At 44.6% G+C, this 20,935-nt stretch overlaps 2 protein-coding genes across 2 annotated transcripts in view; both read left to right on the top strand.

Moving 5' to 3' along the window:
- LOC147100294 (uncharacterized) overlaps positions 1 to 18,547 on the top strand; it is a 270,850-nt gene extending 252,303 nt beyond the window's left edge. Inside the window, exons 46-51 of the mRNA XM_085968227.1 lie at positions 7,018 to 7,169; positions 8,159 to 8,245; positions 10,358 to 10,504; positions 11,081 to 11,278; positions 15,156 to 15,265; positions 17,589 to 18,547. Coding sequence (XP_085824353.1) covers positions 7,018 to 7,169; positions 8,159 to 8,245; positions 10,358 to 10,504; positions 11,081 to 11,278; positions 15,156 to 15,265; positions 17,589 to 17,784 — 890 coding nt within the window. The 3' untranslated portion in view covers positions 17,785 to 18,547. The remainder of the gene's footprint in view (positions 1 to 7,017; positions 7,170 to 8,158; positions 8,246 to 10,357; positions 10,505 to 11,080; positions 11,279 to 15,155; positions 15,266 to 17,588) is intronic.
- On the top strand, positions 511 to 6,974 carry LOC147100295 (uncharacterized). Its single transcript, XM_085967848.1, has 5 exons — positions 511 to 646; positions 2,038 to 2,205; positions 2,462 to 2,666; positions 4,540 to 4,620; positions 6,683 to 6,974. The coding sequence occupies exons 1-5, from the start codon at positions 560 to 562 to the stop codon at positions 6,898 to 6,900; spliced, it is 759 nt and encodes a 252-aa protein (XP_085823974.1). The 5' UTR covers positions 511 to 559; the 3' UTR covers positions 6,901 to 6,974.
- Positions 18,548 to 20,935: the final 2,388 nt, after the last annotated feature.

Here is a 20,935-nt window from a genome sequence, read left to right as displayed (position 1 = left end):
TGCTGTATCATTCTATGATAAGAACATAAGAATTAGGAGCAGGAGTAGGCCATACGGTCCCTTGAGCCTGCTCCGCCATTCAATAAGATCATGGCTGATCTTCGACCTCAACTCCACTTTCCCATCCGATCTCCATATCCATTAATTTCTCTAGAGTCCAAAAATCTATCTCTCTCAGCCTTGAATATACTCAATGATTCTGCATCCTTTCAATTCCAAAGATTCATTACCCTCTGTGAAGAAATTTCTCCTCATCTCAGTCCTAAATGGCCAACCCCTTATCCTGAGACTATGCCCCCTAGTTCTAGACTCTCCAGCCAGGGGGAAACAACCTCTGAGCATCTACCCTGTCAAGCCCCCTCAGAAACTTGTATGAATCTGTTTATGATTCTATATAAGTATCTAATAAAGCAACGGCCTGGATGGCAAAGTGATTATTGCACAGTCCTGTCATCTCTTGGACTCGACTTCAAACCCACCTCAGTCTGATGTTGTTTTACAGTGTGTTGAAGAAGCTGAATATGTTGCTGGTGAGCTGAAAAGTTTCAGACAAGCAACGATGAAAGATCTACAGGAACAGCTGGAGAATATGAACAGCAAGAAACGACTGAAACAGGAAGAAAGGGAAATGGGGTTTACAAAAAAGGTAAAACAAAGCCATAAAAAAATGAGCATTTAATGAGGGTGCAATTTTTAATCTTCAGATTTTCTTCCCATCTTCCTGCTTCGTAGACACACATGCGTTTAGCTGGGAGAGTGAATTACTGCTAGCCACATGACTTTGAGGAAGATGAACTGAAAATCTCAATATACACCTCACAATTCAGGATAATCTAAGCTGATACTTCAGCACAGTACTGAGGGAGTGCCACTCCGTCAGAGATGCCAACTCTCAGATCAGATGTTAGATTTCAGAGGGGAATTTTCCAGAGTATTTTTTCCTTTATTGGCCCTGGGTTTTAAACTCTTTTTTCCCCCTGTCCCAGGAGATTACATAGCTAGGAGGGGTGGGGGTTGAGGGGGAGGGTGTGGTGGGAAGTGTCTCGTCATGATACTCCAGTCATCATGGTGTGTGGGGCAGGCTAGATGGACCAGCTGGTCTTTTCCTTCGTAACCCACGGCTCCATCCACCTTCTCAGTTAAATGTAAAAGATCCCATGGCATTATTTCAAGAATAGAAGGGAAGTTATCTCTTGGCAACAGTTATCCCTTGATCAACATCACTATTATTGGGTTAAGGAAAAAAAGCTTGGACTTGATAAGACTTTTAATTGTGGAGTTGGTTTTCCACAGTAATTTCTCCTTACTTGCTTCATTAAATAGAAATTTAGCAAAATAATTTCAAAGTTCACTTGAGGAGAAGCAATAAAACAAACACATTCTGAAGGGGTGGCAGGCCAACATCACTCCAGTGCGTACAGTACTAATTTGAGATATAGAATGGTTCATTTTCACTTTGATCGCCAGGCTTTCTGCCCAATCATAGCAGCGGGAGTAGGCCATTTGGCCCACTCAGCTTACTCTGCCATTTTGTTAACTGTAGCTGCTGTTTTTCTAGCTCAATCCCTGAAATCCAAACATTCTGTTCATCGTATGAGAAGAGATTGAGTAAACTAGGCCTGTATTCTCTTGAATTCAGAAGAATGAAAGGGGATCTCATTGAAGCATACAGAATTATTACAGGGCTTGATAGGGTGGATGCTGGGAGAATGTTTCCCTTGGCTGGGGAGTCTAGAACCAGGGGCCACAGCCTCAGGATAAAGGGTAGGCCATTCAGGACTGAGATGAGAAGAAATTTCTTCACATAAATGGTGGTGAATCTTTGGAATTCTCTACCCCAGAGGGCTGTGGAGGTTCAGTCATTGGGTATATTCAAAATAGAGGTTGACTAGTAAGGCATCAAGGGATATGGCAGTAAATAGAGTTGAGGCAGAAGATCAGCCATGATCTCATTGAATGGCGGAGTAGGCTCGAAGGGCCAAATGGCCGACTCCTGCTCCTATTTCTTATGTTCCTGTCACTGTTTTTTCTGTGCAGATTAAGGAACTCGAGGCAGAGCTAGAGAAGGAACAGAAAGTAGATGAAGAGATCGTCACGCAGAAGCAGTTGAAGAAGGAAAGACAACAGAACCTGCAGATAATGGAGGAAAAAGTTAAATTGCAGGACCAACTGGAACGAGGGGAGCTCACGCACATACTCAAAGAGGTAATGTATGGACATTTTGATTGACCTCTTCATAAGATCACAAGATAAGTATCCTGCACTGTAATAGATCTACCTGTATCAGGCATGCGTTCTGCCACATGCTTTCATGGCACGTTCTTTTAGGTTCTGACATGTTAGGTTTGACAACACTTCAGTTGGGTTTTTGTTTTAAAGTGCCACTCACTGAGGTGAAAGCTCTCTGCAGCAGTTAAAGGATGATGATTCTTTGCTAATGTTAAGGACTTCTTTCTTGCAGAAGCTCATTAATGAGCACGACAAAGGGCTGCGACTCCCGGAGGATAGTCTTCAGCAAGAGATCGAGCAGGTGAAGAAGGAGCAGGAGGTGAGAAGGAAACAGAAAAGAGCTGACGGTCACAGAAGAATCACAGGAGAGAGAGCAGCAAAGGAGCGAGAAGAGGAGGCGAGGCATTCTCAACAACTTCAACAGATTCTGAAAGAAGGTGTGAAAAGGTCTTGATTTTTTCTTGTGTCAAAATACTCTTATTTGCTCAGGGGACCACACGTCATCTGGTCCCTGGGAAAGAGAAAGGATGGGGTGACTTGCTCCCAGGCTTTTGCTGATGTCAATGAGCTGGTTGCCAGGAGATGTATAATGGTGTCCTCGGAATGATCCCTCAATTTCTGCAACAGTGATGTCCATTCTGTGCTCGCTGCCCTACATTGGCTCCCAGTCTGGCAACGCTTCGCTTTTAAAATTCTCGTCCTGGTTTTTAAATACCTCCATGGCCCTAACTCTGTAACCTCCTCCAGCCCGACAACTCTCCAAGATCTCTGTGCTCCTCTAATCCTGGCCTCTTGCACATCCCCGATTTTCATCGATCCACCATTGGTGGCCGTGCCTTTCGTTGCCTGGGCCCTAAGCTCTGGAATTCCCTCCCTAAACCTGTCTACTTCTCTCTTTCTTCCTTTAATACACTCCTTAAAACCTACCTCTTTAACCAATCTTTTGGTCACCTGGCCTAATATCTCCTTAAGTGCTTCGGTGTCAAATTTTGTTTGATAATCACTCCAGTGAAGCCTTGGAATGTTTTAATATGTTAAAGGCGCTATGTAAATATTGGTGTTATCCCACAGCATTCAAACCAGGATTGGCTGCTCAGTGATGGGAAGGGGGAAGGGGGCGGGCATGCAGGTGGGATTGAAGCAACCTCTCTTCTGGCACCGTGCACTGCTATTCAAACATGTTCAGCCACCAACTAAAGTTTTGCTTGTAATCCTCCTGACGTAATAAAACTTACTACGTACTTGGTTCGAGTATAAAGCAAGGCTTTAATCAACTTTGTTTCAAAACATGGAGGTCTAGTTGCACTTCACTAGTTCCTTGTCTTACAAAATGTCCCTGGGCAAGCTGGGGCCCACGCCCGAGTATTTATACTCCTTGGACGGAGCCGCCAGCTGGCCGTCCAGTGTTATTTCATGAGTCGTTTCTTCATGATGATGAGATTTATAACACCCCCTCCCCTCCCAGTGCATGTTCTGGTTTATATGGATAGCTTGCTAAATGTTAGACATCAGTATGGAGATACTACAGTAGGTACGTGCGTGCATGACGACATCATGGTGCGTGATGATGTCATCACCAATACGCCCTACGACGCCCCCCCCTCCCCCTTTAAGATTGGCAGCAGCCAGGAAGGCCCAGTGTAAAACTGGTCTAAAACAATCTGGCAGGTTTACATTGGCAAGGTCACCCTTTACAGGACACCAAAGCTACAGGAAGCCAGTGCCTGAAGAAAAATATAACTTTTTTTATTCGTTCACGGGATGTGGGCGTCGCCGACAAGGCCCAGCATTTATTGCCCATCCCTAATTGCCCTTGAGAAGGTGGTGGTGAGCCGCCTTCTTGAACCGCTGCAGTCCATGAGGTGAAGATACTCCCACAGTGCTGTTAGGGAGGGAGTTCCAGGATTTTGACCCAGTGACGATGAAGGAACAGCGATGGTGTGTGACTTGGAGGGGACTTAAGAAATCATAAGGAACTGGTTCAAAAAAAAAACCAAAGAGAACATTTTTCTTTAATAAACTCACTGGGACGTTCAGTTTATATTTCCAGATAAATTACCAATAACCTGAAAAATGACCTGTTTAACGACTCTTCCAACACGAATACTATCCTCAGGCTGAGGGAACCATGCAGAGATTTGCTTTCCTTCAAAAGGAGCGTCACTTCAAACGCTGACCTTTCTGACTTAAAAGGTTTCAAAGTAGCAAATACCACAGCCTCAATAAAACCAGATGGTAAATCTATTATATGATTTCAATGTTTTATAATAAAAAGTAATTTTTTCCCCCCCATCTTTTGCTTCCCCTCAGCCACCGAAGCCTTTGAGCAAATATCAAATTTTGCTGCCATGAAAGTTGCTTTACTTCAGCCGAGACCCAGTCCGCCCTTGGGTAAGCATCATCAGCAGTCAGATGGATACTCAAGTGTTGCTGATGCACAGGTTTACCGTGCAGTTTAGACTTCTAGGGGTCTGTTTTGCTATTGAGCAGGTTGGGCAGCCAAGCCACAGTTGCCAATCTTTCCTATTGACGTAAGAAAACTACTAGGCACTTGGTCTAAGCGTTAAACAAAGCTTTAATCAACTGTGTTACAACATGGAGGTCTAGTTGTGTCCTTCACCAGTTCCTGTTAAGAATGTCCTGCGCAAGCTGGGCCCGAGCCCGAGTATTTATACTCTCCCTGGACAGCGCCACACGTAGGCCGCTCAGTATTATTTCATAAGTCTTTCTTTCATGAATGACTGATTCATGTCACCTATTACATAGAATTGCCTAGAATTTACAGCACAGAAACCGACGTTTATGCCCCACATGAACCTCCTCCCACCAATGTTCCCTTTAATTTTTTTTTTGGGTGCCCGGCCCCTTTAAGGGACTGTGTGGCCCATTCAATTTTTCCTATTTAAAAGCCAGTGAGCCGGCTGCGTGGGAGCTGCAGAGTGCTGCGTGGCTGCGCTAGGCTGGCGCCTCAGTGCCTTGAGGGAGTGTTGCGTTGTCAGAGGTGCCACTTTTGAGATGAGACATTAACCGAGTCTCTGTTCTACATGTTCAGATGAACATAAAAGATCCTCCCTCAACCGGCACCACCCAAAATCAGATTGATGATTCATCTCACTGCTGTTTGTGGGACATTACCTTCTGGAAATTGACTGTTGCATTTTTCTATGTAACAACACTTCAGACTCCTTGGATCTGAAGCACTTTGGGACATCTTGTGAATGTGATAAGGCCCCATTTAAAGGGAAGATCTTTCTTTTGAAAGAAAGAACATATGATGGGTTACAACAGCAAATTTCCCACAGGAATTGAGCGTAAAAATGCCTCGCCAAATAGTCCATAAAATGAATACCGTCTTCAAACCTTACGCAATCCAGAGGATTCCCCAAAGTACCTCAATGGCCCAATAAGAATGACCAATGTGCGGTAGGGCACATAATAAATGTGAAGTTGTCATAGGGGAAGGGGATCTTTATTTTTATTCGTTTATGGGATGTGGGCGTCACTGGCAGGTCCAGCATTGATTGCCCATCCCTAGTTGCCCTTGAAAAGGTGGTGGTGAGCCACCTTCTTGAACCGCTGCAGTCCCCGTGTGGTGAAGGTACTCCCACAGTGCTGTTAGGGAGGGAGTTCCAGGATTTTGACCCAGCGACGATGAAGGAACGGCGATATATTTCTAAGTCAGGATGGTGTGTGACCTGGAGGGGAACTTGGAGGTGGTGATGTTCCCATGAGCCTGCTGCCCTTGCCCTTCTAGGTGGTAGAGGTCGCGTGTTTGGGAGGTGCTGCCGAAGAAGCCTTGGCGAGTTGCTGCAGTGCATCTTGTAGATGGTGCACACTGCAGCCACGGTACGCTGGTGGTGGAGGGAGTGAATGTTTAAGGTGGTGGATGGGGTGCCAATCAAGCAGGCTGCTTTGTCCTGGATGGTGTCGAGCTTCTTGAGTGTTGTTGGAGTTGCACTCATCCAGGCAAATGGAGAGTATTGCATCACACCCCTTACTTATGCCTTGTAGATGGTGGAAAGGCTTTGGTGAAGCAGGAGGTGAGACACTCGCCACAGAATACCCAGCCTCCGACCTGCTCTTGTTGCCAAAGTATTTATGTGGCTGATCCAGTTAAGTTTCTGGTCAATGGTGACCCCCAGGATGTTGATGGTGGGGGATTTGGCGATAGTAATGCCGTTGAATGTCAAGGGGCGGTGGTTAGACTCTCGCTTGTTGGAGATAGTCATTGCCTGCCACTTATCAGCCCAAGCCTGAACATTGTCCAGGTCTTGTTGCATGCAGACCTAAGGGTGAGACTTGCCTTCCAAAAAAACCAGCTCAACCCATCTGAATAAACCTATGTTCAACTTAGCTGCCTGGCCCAGAGGTGCATTTGAAGAGCAATATGGGAATTTTGTATAATCGGGTTTCTGTCACTTTGACTTAATAGTAGATCTTTTCATGCTTGCAGAGCAAGACTGGGCCCAGCTGCTGCCACAATCTCCACTCTTCAATCTCCTTAAGGAAATAAATGAACATCTGAAAGCAAATCCAGAGGCAGAAGAGCTTTCACAGGCTAAAGACCATCAACAGGGCACAAGTCAAACCAAAGACAAATACCAATACTTAATAACTGATCAGTCCAGAGGCAAGTGTGAAACCATAGAACTTAACTGGAATATTCTTTGAGCAAACTAAAAATTCTGATCTTGAACTTGTGGTGAAAGAAACATTTCTGTGAAAGAAACCTTTTGTCTGATACTCTCATGGGATAGTCATTTGAAACGAGGTACTGTTTCATTACAGAAACAGGCAGACCGTACATTGATATTATGGACGCACAGTGGACATGTGAAGGAAATCTGGCGCCGTTGACTCTTGAGAAGATTTCAGTGACCGAGCTTGTTGTCTATCGTTTTGGAATCTTCATGGTTCAGCTGGTGACGAGATCAATCAATGTGAGAGTTTCTTGTGGCTTTACTGATAATAAGGGGGAAAACTAACTGGAATCCTGCACACTCACTGTCTTGAAGTCAAGATTCGTCATACTCTATTTTACTCAAACTCTTTCTTTCCTAAGATCTCAGAACTATGAAACTTGTTAACCTCCCTCATTCTTCCTTCATAGTTGCTGGTGGCTTTTTTTCACTAAGACAGCTAAGAGGGGATTTAATCATGGTTTTCAAAATTAGGAAAGCTTTTGAAAGGGTAAGTACTGAAAGATTCTCTTCATTGGCTGGCGAATCGGTAACAAGGGGCATAGACTGAGGATTCTCATTATAAGAGCAAAAGGAGGAGTTAGAAGTGTTTTCCCCTACACAGGGTCATTAGAACATGGAATGCTTTGCAACAAGTTACTACTAAGACAGAGCATCATTGAAAAAATGAAACTGGATATTTGAAAAGCAAGAATATAAAAGGAAATTAGGAAAGAGTAGGGAGATGGAGGAAAGAGCAGGGAGATGGAATTAGAGTAGATAGTTCCAATTAAAGAGCTAGCATTGGCTAGCACCACGGTGTGTGATGGGTTGAATGGCCTCTTTCTGTCCTATCATTTCTATGGTTCTTTTCAGGATTTTAAAATATGATCTTGGCATCGCTTAAATGCTATTTGCTGAGTTAGCATGTCTTTTCTCTTGTGAAGACCCATGTAAGAACTGGGACGTCATTCTTTCTGAGAACCGTCCCTTATAGTGTAAAGGTGGCTCGTTGGATCCAAATCTTTTGGGGGCAATTTTAACCTAACTCAACCATCAGGTGCAATGCTGGTTTTACACTCACCCCAATTTTACTCTTTATTGAAGTCAATGGAGTAATATTGGGCTGGGTGTTAAACCAGTCCCGTGGGTTTTCCGCCCGGCGAGGTTAGTTCAAATTGCCCTAATTATCTCTAGTTGTTACTGTATGTCACATAACATGACAGTAATATTTTCACATTTCTTTAAAGGCGCCAGAGATCAATCTGCTTCTTGCCTCCAGCTTGCCGACCAACAATTACACACGCAATGCTTTCCGCAATTCCTTCTTCTATCAGGTATGTAACTCATGGTAATTTATTCCTCTACCGGTAACTGAACTGGGAAGGGACGGAACCTCCGCCCATTCCTTACAAGGCCAATGGTGTCGGGTGGAAAAAGGAACAGGCGCTTGCTACGCTGGGGGTTCCCACTTGCCGGCTCAGTGGGAGGCCAGTATGCTGACTAAGGTGAGACGTACCAGCCTCCAGATGGGCACAAGTGGGCCCAACTGGGTGAGGGAGCAGGGGGTAAGGGGAATGAGAGTCCACTTGAGGGATCAGCATAGGCGCCTAATGAAAAGGACAGTTTTTGTGTACCCGTTTGTCCAGGGAGTTAAGAGAGGTACTTTCAGGTCTTGGGGAGGGGATCTGGGCAACCCTATCCAATGATGGCCAGGCAGCAGAGTTTTTGGCAGCATGGGGCAGCTGGGCAATGGAGATGTGCCCATAGTGGCTCCGGCACCCAATGGTCCTTATAGAATTGAGGCTGCCTCCTACTGACCCCCAAAACTCCCAACGGGATCAGCGCCAGAGGGAACTGGCAGATGAAATCCCAGCGCACTCACGGCCCACAAGTCCATAATATATACAAGTAGCATAACCCAGCAAACGAGAATGTAACATGCTTCAGGAAAAGATTCTTCTCATGTTGCACAAGAAGTGCATATATTTTATTTTTTGTTTACGTCCTCTCCCCGGTATAATAATTTTAAAAATAAAAAAGTCTCACTATCTGACGCAAAACTACATGGCAAAACCCATCATCCATTAAGTTGGTGCGAAGAAAATTCTCTGTATATAACTGCGGAGGTTTCCTGACAAGCAAGTTTCCCAGATTTAAAATATTTTGAAACGGATATAATAATTTTTTTGGCCAGTGCATTGGCACACTGCGTTTTCACTGATGAGGCCAGTTTCGATCCAGCCCAGAACAATCCAATCCAGTCTTCCCTCCTTGCTGGTCGTAGGGTGCCATGTGAACTATCGGTCTTCGCACAGTTCACTGTGGTGTGGGCCGACAGCACAGAACTGCCCACAAATTGGCACTTTCACACAAATTGTCCATAAGAGTGGCTGATGTAGAAAAATTAAAAACAATCAGGTTGATGCAGTAGGAGCTGCTCTTCAGTGGATGGTTCTAAGTAATGTTGAACTTTATCTATCCCACGCTGTTACTAACTCAGAGTGGTTGATGCTGACGATCAATGTCCAAGCTCCCTAGCCCTGACCTTCACCTTGATGTGCACGATATATGAAATTTAGAATCAGGCTTTTCATCATCGAATAGGCCGGATTAACTACTAACCAACTAGTATAAATGCTAAAACTGCTGATGGCTTCACGCTTCTGGCGAGAGATGTTGGGGAAATGTTATGTTTTCATTGCATGAGCTGGAATCTGGCAAAGCGGAACCCGTCCAATCTTCATTCCATTCAGAGGTGACAACAACAACAACAACTTGTATTTATATAGCGCCTTTTAATCAAATCAAATCAACTTTTATTGTCATTGTTAGTGCACAAGTGCAGTACAACGAAATGTAGGCTTGCGGCTCCATTGCGGATGTAGTAAAACGTCCCAAGGCGTTTCACAGGAGTGTCATAAAACAAAATTTGACACCGAGCCACATAAGGGGAAATTAGGGCAGATCAAAGAGGTAGGTTTTAAGGAGCATCTTAAAGGAGGAAAGAGAGGTGGAGAGGTTTAGGGAGGGAATTCCAGAGCTTAGGGCCCAGGCAGCTGAATGTACGGCCACCAATGGTGGAGCGATTATAATCAGGGATGCTCAAGAGGCCAGAATTAGGGGAGCGCCGATATCTCGGAGGGGGGGGGGTTGTGGGGCTGGAGGAGATTACAGAGATAGGGAGGGGTGAGATCATGGAGGGATTTGAAAACAAGAATGAGAATTTTAAAATCGAGGCGCTGCTTAACCCAGTTTTAACTCAGTCGAAATTTGGTTCCAATCTGGTTAGCCTAACTTGCTAGAAGCTATGGGCGGAAAGAAAATAAATGTTCCGTTCTTTAGCATTGTTCTTCATGAGCTCAATACAAACTGGAAACAATTTTACTTTTGATTGGGTATTATAGCTTCAAAGGTTATAAAGTGACAGTCAAAGCTTTTTATTCCAGCATTCTCAGAAAACGCTGTATATTCGCCGACAGCGACTGGCATCTGTGGGCGACTTCTCCCTGCTCCTGGTTCACTGTCTGGCTCACCTCACTGCAGACGAGCTGAGTGATGACTCCAATCCTCTGTTCCTCAAGCTCTTTCACCAGGTATTGTTGTACGGTTTTGTAGCGACATAATTAAATTCTACACAGACAAAACAGGGATTGAACAGTAAAGGCAGCCACTTTACAGCCTTCTGGACTCAACATCGAGTTCAACAATTTCAGACCATAACCTCGGCCCCCCCGTGTTTTCTTTTCTCTCTCACATGGCAGCTGTTGATGATTCTGCCATTGCCATTTACACCTCCTCTGGACCCATCTTTTGTTTCTTAACTTGCCCCATTACCATCGCCTTTTGCCTTGCACCATCTCTTAATGTCTATTAATCTCTCCTGCCTTCCACCCTATCACAGACCTTCCCTTTTGTTCTTTCCTCCCCTCCCCCGCTTTCCCTGCCCCGCACTTGCTTAAAAATCTGTTACTTCTCCAACTTTTTCCAGCTCTGACGAAGGGTCATCGACCTGAAACGTTGGCTCTGTTTCTCGCTCCACGATGCTGCCCTGACCTGCTGAGTGTTTCCAGCATTTTCTGCTGTTGTTAAAGGTAGCCACTTTATTGATTTATACATTCTTCTCAAGCAGTCAAATCTGAAATCAAATGCCTATTGTGCTCCAATCCCAGGCGTTGAAGACCTTGTTCCAGGACATGTTCTTCACCAGACTCCGGATTCCTCCTGCCTTGCATGCACATGAGCCGAGGGCTTCCACATGGGACAACCTATTCCGAAAAGAAATCCACCCGGAAACCTATACAGACGCAATTTCTGATTTACTGAATGTCAAGCTGAAGGACCCAAAAATCTTGGCATTTGTTGCGGAGGTAATGGTTGTGTGTGTAATTCAACAGAACATAGTTTTAAGGTACGAGTGCAATAACAGTTTCACTACTTCCTTGGTTTAAGGAAATTCTGAGCTCCACAAAGAAGTCAGTATAAAGAATGAAAGGCTTGTATTTACACAGCACCTCCCCACCTTATCAGTCCAAAACATCACAAAGCCCTTTGCACATGATGAATTACTTTAAAATGCAGTGACTGTTAGGGAGGCAAAGGTGGCATATATTTTGTACATAGCAAGATCCCACAAACAGCAATAAGAACATAAGAAATAGAAACAGGCCATTTGGAAACATAGAAACATAGAAAAATAGGAGCAGGAGTCAGCCATTCAGCCCTTCGAGCCTGCTCTGCCATTCAATGCGATCATGGCTGATCCTCTATCTCAATTCCATATTGCCGCTCTCTCCCCATACCCCTTGATGCCTTTTGTGTCGATACATTTACCTTCTTTATGATGCGATCTCGGCCCCAGGCAGGAACCGGTTCAGCCCCCTGTTGAAGGCAGAGAGTCAGCACCCACCGCACCAGCCGTCAATGTATTCCAGAGACTCACTACTCCCTGGGGAAAGAAGAACCGCCCAACATCCAGTCTACTCCCAATCTTAAACAGTTTAAACTCATGTCCCCTGGTCCTCCCCAATCTGTTAAACTGGAATAATCTATCAATAGGGATGCTATCCAGCCCTTTAATTATTTTATAGACCCCTATCGGGTCACCTCTAAGTCTATGCTGCTCTAAAGTAAGTAGACCGAGGTCCTTGAACCTATCTGAGTAACATAGAAACATAGAAACATAGAAGATAGGAGCAGGAGTCGGCCATTCGGCCCTTCGAGCCTGCTCCGCCATTCAATATGATCATGGCTGATCCTCTATCTCAATACCATATTCCCGCTCTCTCCCCATACGCCCTGATGCCTTTTGTGTCTAGAAATCTATCTATCTCCTTCTTAAATATATAAGAACATAAGAAATAGGAGCAGGAGTAGGCCAATCGGCCCCTCGAGCCTGCTCCGCCATTCAATAAGATCATGGCTGATCTGATCCTAACCGCCAATCTACTATCACAGAACCATCTCCTGAATCTAACAGAATTAGACACACGAAATAGGAGCAGGATCAGGCTACACGGCCCCTGGGCCCGCTCCGCTACCCACAGGGCCATGACCGATCCGAACCTAGACTCATGTCCAAATTCCTGCCCGCTCCCCGTAACCCTTAATTCCCTTTACTTCTAGGAAACTGTCTATTTCTGTTTTAAATTTATGTAATGATGTAGCTTCTACAGCTTTTTGGGGCAGCATATTCCATGGATCTACCACCCTCTGAGTGAAGTAGTTCCTCCTCATCTCAGTTTTGAAAGAGCAGCCCCTTATTCTAAGACTATGCCCCCTAGTTCTAGTTTCACCCATCATCGGGAACATCCTCCCCGCATCCACCCGATCCAACCCCTTCACAATCTTATATGTTTCAATAAGATCGCCTCTCATTCTTCTGAACTCCAATGAGTAGAGTCCCAATCTACTCAACCTCTCCTCATATGTCCATCCCCTCATCCCCGGGATTAACCAAGTGAACCTTCTTTGTACTGACTCGAGAGCAAGTATGTCCTTTCTTAAGTATGGACACCAAAACTGTACGCAGTATTCCAGGTGCGGTCTCACCAATACCTTGTACAACTGAAGCAATACCTCCCTATTTTTATATTCTATCCTCCTAGCAATGAAAGCCAACATTCCATTGGCCTTCTTAATCACTTGCTGCACCTGCATACTAACCTTTTGAGTTTCGTCCACCAGGACCCCCAGATCCCTTTGTACTTCAGTACTTTCCAGTTTCTTGCCATTAAGATAATAACTTGCTCTACGATTTTTCCTGCCAAAGTGCATAACCTCACACTTTCCAGTATTGTATTCCATCTGCCAAATCTCTGCCCACTTACTTAGCCTGTCTATGTCCCCTTGCAGGTTTTTTATGTCCTCCTCACTCACTACTTTCCCTCCCATCTTAGTATCATCTGCAAACTTTGATATGTTACACTCGGTCCCCTCCTCCAAATCGTTAATATAGATTGTAAAGAGTTGGGGACCCAGCACTGACCCCTGCGGAACACCACTAGTTACTGATTGCCAGTCTGAGAATGAACCATTTATCCCAACTCTCTGCCTTCTGTTAGATAGCCAATCCTCTATCCATGCCAGAATATTACCCCCAATCCCATGATTTTTTATCTTAAGCAATAGTCTTTTGTGTGGCACCTTGTCAAATGCCTTTTAGAAGTCTAAATACACTACGTCCACTGGTTCCCCTTTATCCACCCTATATGTTACCCTATATTCCGTGACTTGGCCTCCACAGCCTTCTGTGGTAGAGAATTCCACAGATTCACCACGCTCTGAGCGAAGAAGTTTCTTCTTATCTCATTCCTAAATGTCCTACCCCATATCCTGAGACTGTGACCCCTCGTTCTAGACCCCCCCCAGCCAGGGGAAACATCCTCCCTGCATCCAGTCTGTCTAGCCCTGTCAGAATTTTATATGTTTCAATGATATCCCCTCTCATTCTTCTAAACTCTAGTGAATACAGGCCTAGTCGACCCAATCGTTCCTCATACGACTGTCCTGCCATCCCAGGAATCAGTCTGGTGAACCTTCGCTGCACCCCCTCTATGGCAAGTATATCCTTTCTTAGGTAAGGAGACCAAAACTGCACACAGTTTGAGTCTGCCCTGCCATTCAATAAGATCATGGCTGATCTTGTACCTCAACTCCACTTTCTCGCCCAATCCCCATATCCCTCGATTCCCTTAGTATCCAAAAATCTATAGATCTCTGTCTTGAATATACTCAACGACTGAGCCTCCACAGCCCTCTGAGGTGGAGAATACATAGGATTACATAGGATATGTATATGAACAGGAACCCCTGTTCCTGGGACTAGGGACAGGGTCACTGGCAAGGCTTGGAAGCCTAAGCAGAGCCAGGCCTGGTTAGTACCTGGAGGGGTGACCATCAGGGAAGACCAGGTGCAGAAGGTCACAGAAGGAGCCCCGAGGAGGGGCGGTTGGTGAGAAGGTCACGGAAGGAGCCCCGGGAGGGGCGGCTGGTGAGCAGGCCCAGGCGTTGGGCTGAAGATTGTCGGACAGGAGGAATGGTGGAAATGGAATGCCGGCGCGCACAGACGCAGCAGCTTTGTTTCTCCCAGGACGGTGCTATTTATGTTTAATGTTAATGTTATTTGTACTGGACTCATGGGAGCTTGCAAGATCACATTTCGTTGTTCATGTACTTGTGCATTGTACAATGACAATAAAGTTGAATTATTATTATATGGCACAGAAACAGGCCATTCAGCCCACCCAGTCCATGCCAGTGTTTATGCTCCACTCGATCCTCCTCCCGTCTTTCCTCCTCTAAATCTACCAGCATGGCACAGAAGGAGGCCATTCGACCCATTCCAATAAGATGAATGACCAGTTCAGCTGTGTTTGGTGCTGTTGATTGCGAGTTAAATGTGTATATTCATACCACGTGAAGCTGTCCCATTACAACATGGTGACATCTCGCAACAAGTTCCTTAACGTTAAGGCAGTGCCCAGTTCACTGATGGAAGGACGGTTCAGGAGCAATTCCTGATGTCTCCTAGAACCTGAGACTTCACAAAGTGAATGGAAACGACAAGCCAACTGAAAATGGTAAATGTACAGATTAAAGCTTCTTGAAATTTTTTTTGTAAATTAATCCAAAGAGGCCCAATTTGGATTCATACTTCAGATTCTTCACTGATCCAAAGTAATATGTTCTTGGGAGGAAATTGTTCTTAAGTGACTTGCTAAATGGAGCAACATGCATATTTTTCAGCACCTGCCGCAGCGCAAAGAAACTGGGAACGGCAACACAACTGGGACCACAGTGAAAGACCAGCGAGCTGAACGTCTTCAGGGCCAGAGTGAAACACAGAAGAATGATGGGTACACCGACACTTAGGTCCTATTGCTTTAAAGCTGTACACATCCTATCAAATGACTGCATAAAGTGTCCAATGATTAATATTAACCTGTAAATATAATACTCAGCATTTCTTTATTCAGGGTATATTCTTTAAGTAAGTCATTTGTTACAGTACAATGTAAACATACTATACCCCTATATATCACCATATTGTGTATACCCCTGTATCACAGTGTATTGTGTATACCCCTGTATCACAGTGTATTGTGTATACCCCTGTATCACAGCGTATTGTGGTATTCCCCTGTATCACAGTGTATTGTGGTATACCCCTGTATCACAGTGTATTGTGTATACCCCTGTATCACAGTGTATTGTGGTATACCCTGCATCACAGTGTATTGTGTATACCCCTGTATCACAGTGTATTGTGGTATACCCCTGTATCACAGTGTATTGTGTATACCCCTGTATCACAGTGTATTGTGGTATACCCCTGTATCACAGTGTATTGTGTATACCCCTGTATCACAGTGTATTGTGGTATACCCCTGTATCACAGTGTATTGTGTATACCCCTGTATCACAGTGTATTGTGGTATACCCCTGTATCACAGTGTATTGTGTATACCCCTGTATCACAGTGTATTGTGTATACCCCTGTATCACAGTGTATTGTGGTATACCCTGCATCACAGTGTATTGTGTATACCCCTGTATCACAGTGTATTGTGGTATACCCCTGTATCACAGTGTATTGCGTATACCCCTGTATCACAGTGTATTGTGGTATACCCCTGTATCACAGTGTATTGTGTATACCCCTGTATCACAGTGTATTGTGGTATACCCCTGTATCACAGTGTATTGTGTATACCCCTGTATCACAGTGTATTGTGTATACCCCTGTATCACAGTGTATTGTGTATACCCCTGTATCACAGTGTATTGTGGTATACCCTGCATCACAGTGTATTGTGTATACCCCTGTATCACAGTGTATTGTGTATACCCCTGTATCACAGTGTATTGTGGTATACCCCTGTATCACAGTGTATTGTGGTATACCCTGTATCACAGCGTATTGTGGTATACCCCTGTATCACAGCGTATTGTGGTATACCCCTGTATCACAGTGTATTGTGTATACCCTGTATCACAGTGTATTCTGTATACCCCTGTATCACAGTGTATTGTGGTATACCCTGTATCACAGTGTATTGTGGTATACCCCTGTATCACAGTATATTGTGTATACCCCTGTATCACAGTATATTGTGTATACCCTGTATCACAGTGTATTCTGTATACCCCTGTATCACAGTGTATTCTGGTACCTAATAAGCCATTGAGGGAGCCTGAAATTAATCATTAAAAGACCTGATGACATTAAATGCTCCTTTTGCCCATTCCCATTGGGATACCACTTGCTACAGTAGATGTTCACAGTCCATGGCTATGATAAATGCTATCTTATTGGAACATCAGTAGAATGACACCATATGGCATCTTTAGCAACAAAAGAGTTGAAGGGTAATGTATTCCTGTCTCTCAATGTGCCTCTTTCGCCCTCTCTCAGAGTTGTAATTCCGGAGGTCCAAATGGGGTTACAAAATGAACAATCACAGCCCTGAAATTACCTTGTGGAAAACTAGCTGAACAAGGGTGAAGTTCACCTTGACGCCTGGGGGTAAAACTGGCATTGCGATCGGCTGCCTTTTATAGAAACCGCCTGATTTTCATTACCATTAGATGAGACATTAAACCGAAGCCCCGTCTGCTCTCTCAGGTGGATGTAAAAGATCCCGTGGTGCTATGTCAAATTAGAGCATAGGAGTTTTCCACGGTGTCCTGGCCAATAATTATCTCTCAACCAACATGATTAAAAACAGATTATCTGGTCATTATCTCATTGCTGTTTGTGGGAGCTTGCTGTGCGCAAATTGGCTGCTGCGTTTCCTACATTACAACAGTGACACACTTGAAAAGTATTTCTTTGGCTGTAAAGCGCTTTGAAACGTCCTGAGGTCATGAAAGGCGCTATAGAAATGCAAGTCTTTCTTCTTTCTTTCTTATTGAGAGGTTTCTATATCGGCAATTTAACACGTGTTTGTCAGAAATTCCGTCCCTGTTATTTTATTGGAGGTGTTTACTGGTTTATAAAAATGGGTAACGTTTCCACTAATGTAAGGGATAAAGCAATTTCAGACAGACACTGTAAGAATTCGTATGTTGGTATCCTGTGACATAATTGTAGGGTTGATGAGACGATTAGCTTCATGGATGCGTGCTAAAAATGAAAAGCATTGCAGCGTAAAGTTAACTTCTTATCTGTTCACGCAGAGCTTGCTTCGAATCAAAATCTGAACTGGACCTGGAGATCCTTGAAGAGAAGATAGATAATATAACCGTGGAGCTCGCTGCAGTCTTTGAGTCAGAGCAGAAGGGCCAGGAGAGCATGGTGGATGTTTCAAAAAAAAGAGCCTTCTTAAAAGAAATCAAAGAACTGGAAGCAGAATTAGCAAGCAGGAAAAAATGAACTCTTCGCTCCTGTACTACCACACTGTATAAAATAGATTCATAAGGAAGATTCTGTAGGGCTCTAGGGAAGTGGGACTAATTGGACAGTTCTTTCAAAGAGCTGGCACAATGGAACGATGCTGTATGATTCTATAATTCATCCAAAAGCAACCTATCTGCACGTTGAACCCCGGTGATTGATTTTGCTCTTGTGCTATTCCCTGTCGTGGACCTTTCCTTTAAGGATTGGCTACTCGTCCAAAGGATCTCCCAACCATTGGACTGGAGGATTTCTGTGGATCACTGCCAACTCCAAACTGTGTGATCAATTACACCCACTCTTCAATGGAGAATGGCACTCATTTCCTCCCATCTACCGGTTTATACAATAAAACATCCATCCATTAGAAACAAAGCAAATAAACTCGAGATCAGCAATGACACATCCAGCTTTTAGTTGGACATTATGTTATAGGACAACTTTACTTCTGAAGAGTCACCAGAATTATTATTTCTCTCTCGCTGCATGGTTTGATGTGTCTGAGTATCGCTTGACTTTGTTACTCTGTTCTGTGAATTCATTGCCTAAATTAATATAATCTCTTACCCTGCTGCCTGTTTCAAAATATTTTATTCATTTAGTTTGCATTTGTTGACGCTTTGTGAGGCATGGCCGTTTACTCAGCTTGCCGCAGGTTTTGTTGAAAATTCACTTTAATTTCTCCTGTGTTTTCAATGTATGAATAAAAGTGAAGTGATTTGATGTCAATTCATAAAACACTTTCCATTTCTGAATGCTTGAATTGATCTAGAGTATTACTTGTTGCTGTTTCGCCACATGGAGGCTCTGATTATGCGTTAACATTTCAAATTCACAAGTGTTAAAAACCAATGAAAATATTTCTCAGAAAATATCTTCAACACGAGCAACTCTGTGTTGTGTTTATTATATGGGATTAGTGTTTTTTATTTAGATTGGGCATTGTATGGTAATTTACTGCAACAAATGATGTTCAACATTCATCCCTCTTTGTTCTGCCACTGCCTTGTTTGCCTGGGCTACAAGCCAGCACAAATAGGTGAGCAGCTGCCACTGCCTCCGCCATTGTTGCATTGGACTAGTGCTAGGAGGAGCAGAACTATTGAAGTATCTGCTACTGCACTATTCTTTTCGGTGTTGAGAAGTCAGCAATGTGGCAGACTGTGACTGCAAAGCCAGACCCCTCTGCCCTTGTCCTTCTAGATGGAAGAGATCACGGGTTTGGGAGGTGCTGCCGAAGGAGCCTTGGCGCGTTGCTGCAGTGCATCTTGTAGATGGTACACACTGCAGCCGCGGTACACCGGTGGTGGAGGGAGTGACTGTTTAAGGTGGTGGATGGGGTGCCAATCAAACGGGCTGCTTTGTCCTGAATGGTGTCGAGCTTCTTGAGTGTTGTTGGAGCTGCACTCATACAGGCAAGTGGAGAGTATTCCATCACACTCCTGACTTGTGCCTTGTAGATGGTGGAAAGGCTTTGGGGAGTCAGGAGGTGAGACACTCGCCACAGAATGCCTAGCCTCTGACCTGCTCTTGTTGCCACTGTATTTATGTGGTTGGTTCAGTTAAGTTTCTGGTCAATGGTGACCCCCAGGATGTTGATGTTGGCGATTCGGCGATGGTAATGCCAGTGAATGTCAAGGGGCGGTGGTTAGACTCTCGCTTGTTGGAGATAGTCATTGCCTTGCATTTGTGTGGCGCAAATGTTACCTGCCACTTATCAGCCCAAGCCTGAATGTCATCCAGGTCTTGTTGCATGCGGACATGGACTGCTTCATTATCTGAGGAGTTGTAAATGGCACTGAACACTGTGCAGTCATCAGCGAACATCCCCATTTCTGACCTTATGTTGGAGGGAAGGTCATTGTTGAAGCAGCTGAAGATGGTTGGGCCTAGGACACTGCCCTGAGGAACTCCTGTAGCGGTGTCCTGGGGCTGTGATGATTGACCGTCAACCACCACACCCATCTTCCTTTGTGCTAGGTATGACTCCAACCAGTGGAGCATTTTCCCCCTGATTCCCATTGACGTCAGTGTTACTAGGGCTCCTTGATGCCACACTCGATCAAATGCTGCCTTGATGTCAAGGGCAGTCACTCTCGCCTCACCTCTGGAATTCAGCTCCTTTGTCCATGTTTGGACCAAGGCTGTAATGAGGTCAGGAGCCGAGTGGTCTTGGCGGATCCCAAACTGGGCATCAGTGAGCAGGTTATTGGTGAGTAAGTGCCTCTTGATAGCACTGTCGATGACACCTTCCATCACTTTGCTGATGATTGAGCGTAGACTGATGGGGCGGTAATTAGCTGGGTTGGATTTGTCCTGTTTTTTGGTGACAGGACATACCTGGGCAGTTTTCCACATCGTTGGATACATGCCAGTGTTGTAGCTGTACTGGAACAGCTTGGCTAGAGGCGTGGCTAGTTCTGGAGCACAAGTCTTCAGCACGATAACCGGGATGTTGTCGGGGCCCATCTGTTGTAGGATACATTCTTATATCTCTTTTATCAATTTTTTCTCCCCTCTCTGTAATGGGAGTAGCACACTCGCCTCTAAGTCAGAAGGTTCTGGGTTCAAGTCCCACTCCACTAGTGGAAGAGGGGTTGCAAGCTCTCTCACTCTGCGTATATGTGGGAGTTTGCCCTGCTTAGCCAGCAACTGCAAGAGCAAGAGCCACCTGCCAGAAGACTTTCGAAGGTTAAGGGGTGATCTGATCGACGTTTTCAAAGATATTAAGGGGAACAGATAGGGTAGATAGAGAGAAACTATTTGCACTGTTTGGGGGTTCTAGGACTAGGGGACATAGTCTAAAATATAAAGCCAGACCTTTCAGGAGTGAAATTAGGAAACACTTCTACACACAAAGGGTAGTAGAAGTTTGGAACTCTCTTCCACAAATGGCAATTGATGCTAGAATACTGAGGAGGACCGCAACAAATTACTAATAAACTTGCAAAATGGGCATATAATTGGCAAATGAAGTTCAACACAGATAAATGTGAGGTATTACATTTTGGTAGGAAGAATAGGGAGGTCACTTATTACTTGGAGGGTGCGAGTCTGGGTGGGGCAGAGGAACAAAGGGATCTCGGAGTACAAATACACAAATCACTAAAAGTTGCGCCACAGGTTAGCA

This window comes from Somniosus microcephalus, chromosome 26 (assembly GCF_052327205.1).
Source record: "Somniosus microcephalus isolate GS21.2 chromosome 26, FLI_Smic_1.0, whole genome shotgun sequence".
Lineage (NCBI taxonomy): Eukaryota > Metazoa > Chordata > Chondrichthyes > Squaliformes > Somniosidae > Somniosus > Somniosus microcephalus.
Note: the sequence above shows the minus strand (reverse complement) of the source record. Positions and strands in the feature narration are given on the sequence as shown.

Excerpts from the sequence above, each read along its gene's own strand:
- LOC147100295 (XM_085967848.1), top strand. The coding sequence starts at position 560 with ATGAAAGATCTACAGGAACAGCTGGAGAATATGAACAGCAAGAAACGA. Across the intron at positions 647-2,037 it reads AAATGGGGTTTACAAAAAAG|ATTAAGGAACTCGAGGCAGA; the intron begins GTAAAACAAAGC and ends TTTTCTGTGCAG. Across the intron at positions 2,667-4,539 it reads TCAACAGATTCTGAAAGAAG|CCACCGAAGCCTTTGAGCAA; the intron begins GTGTGAAAAGGT and ends GCTTCCCCTCAG.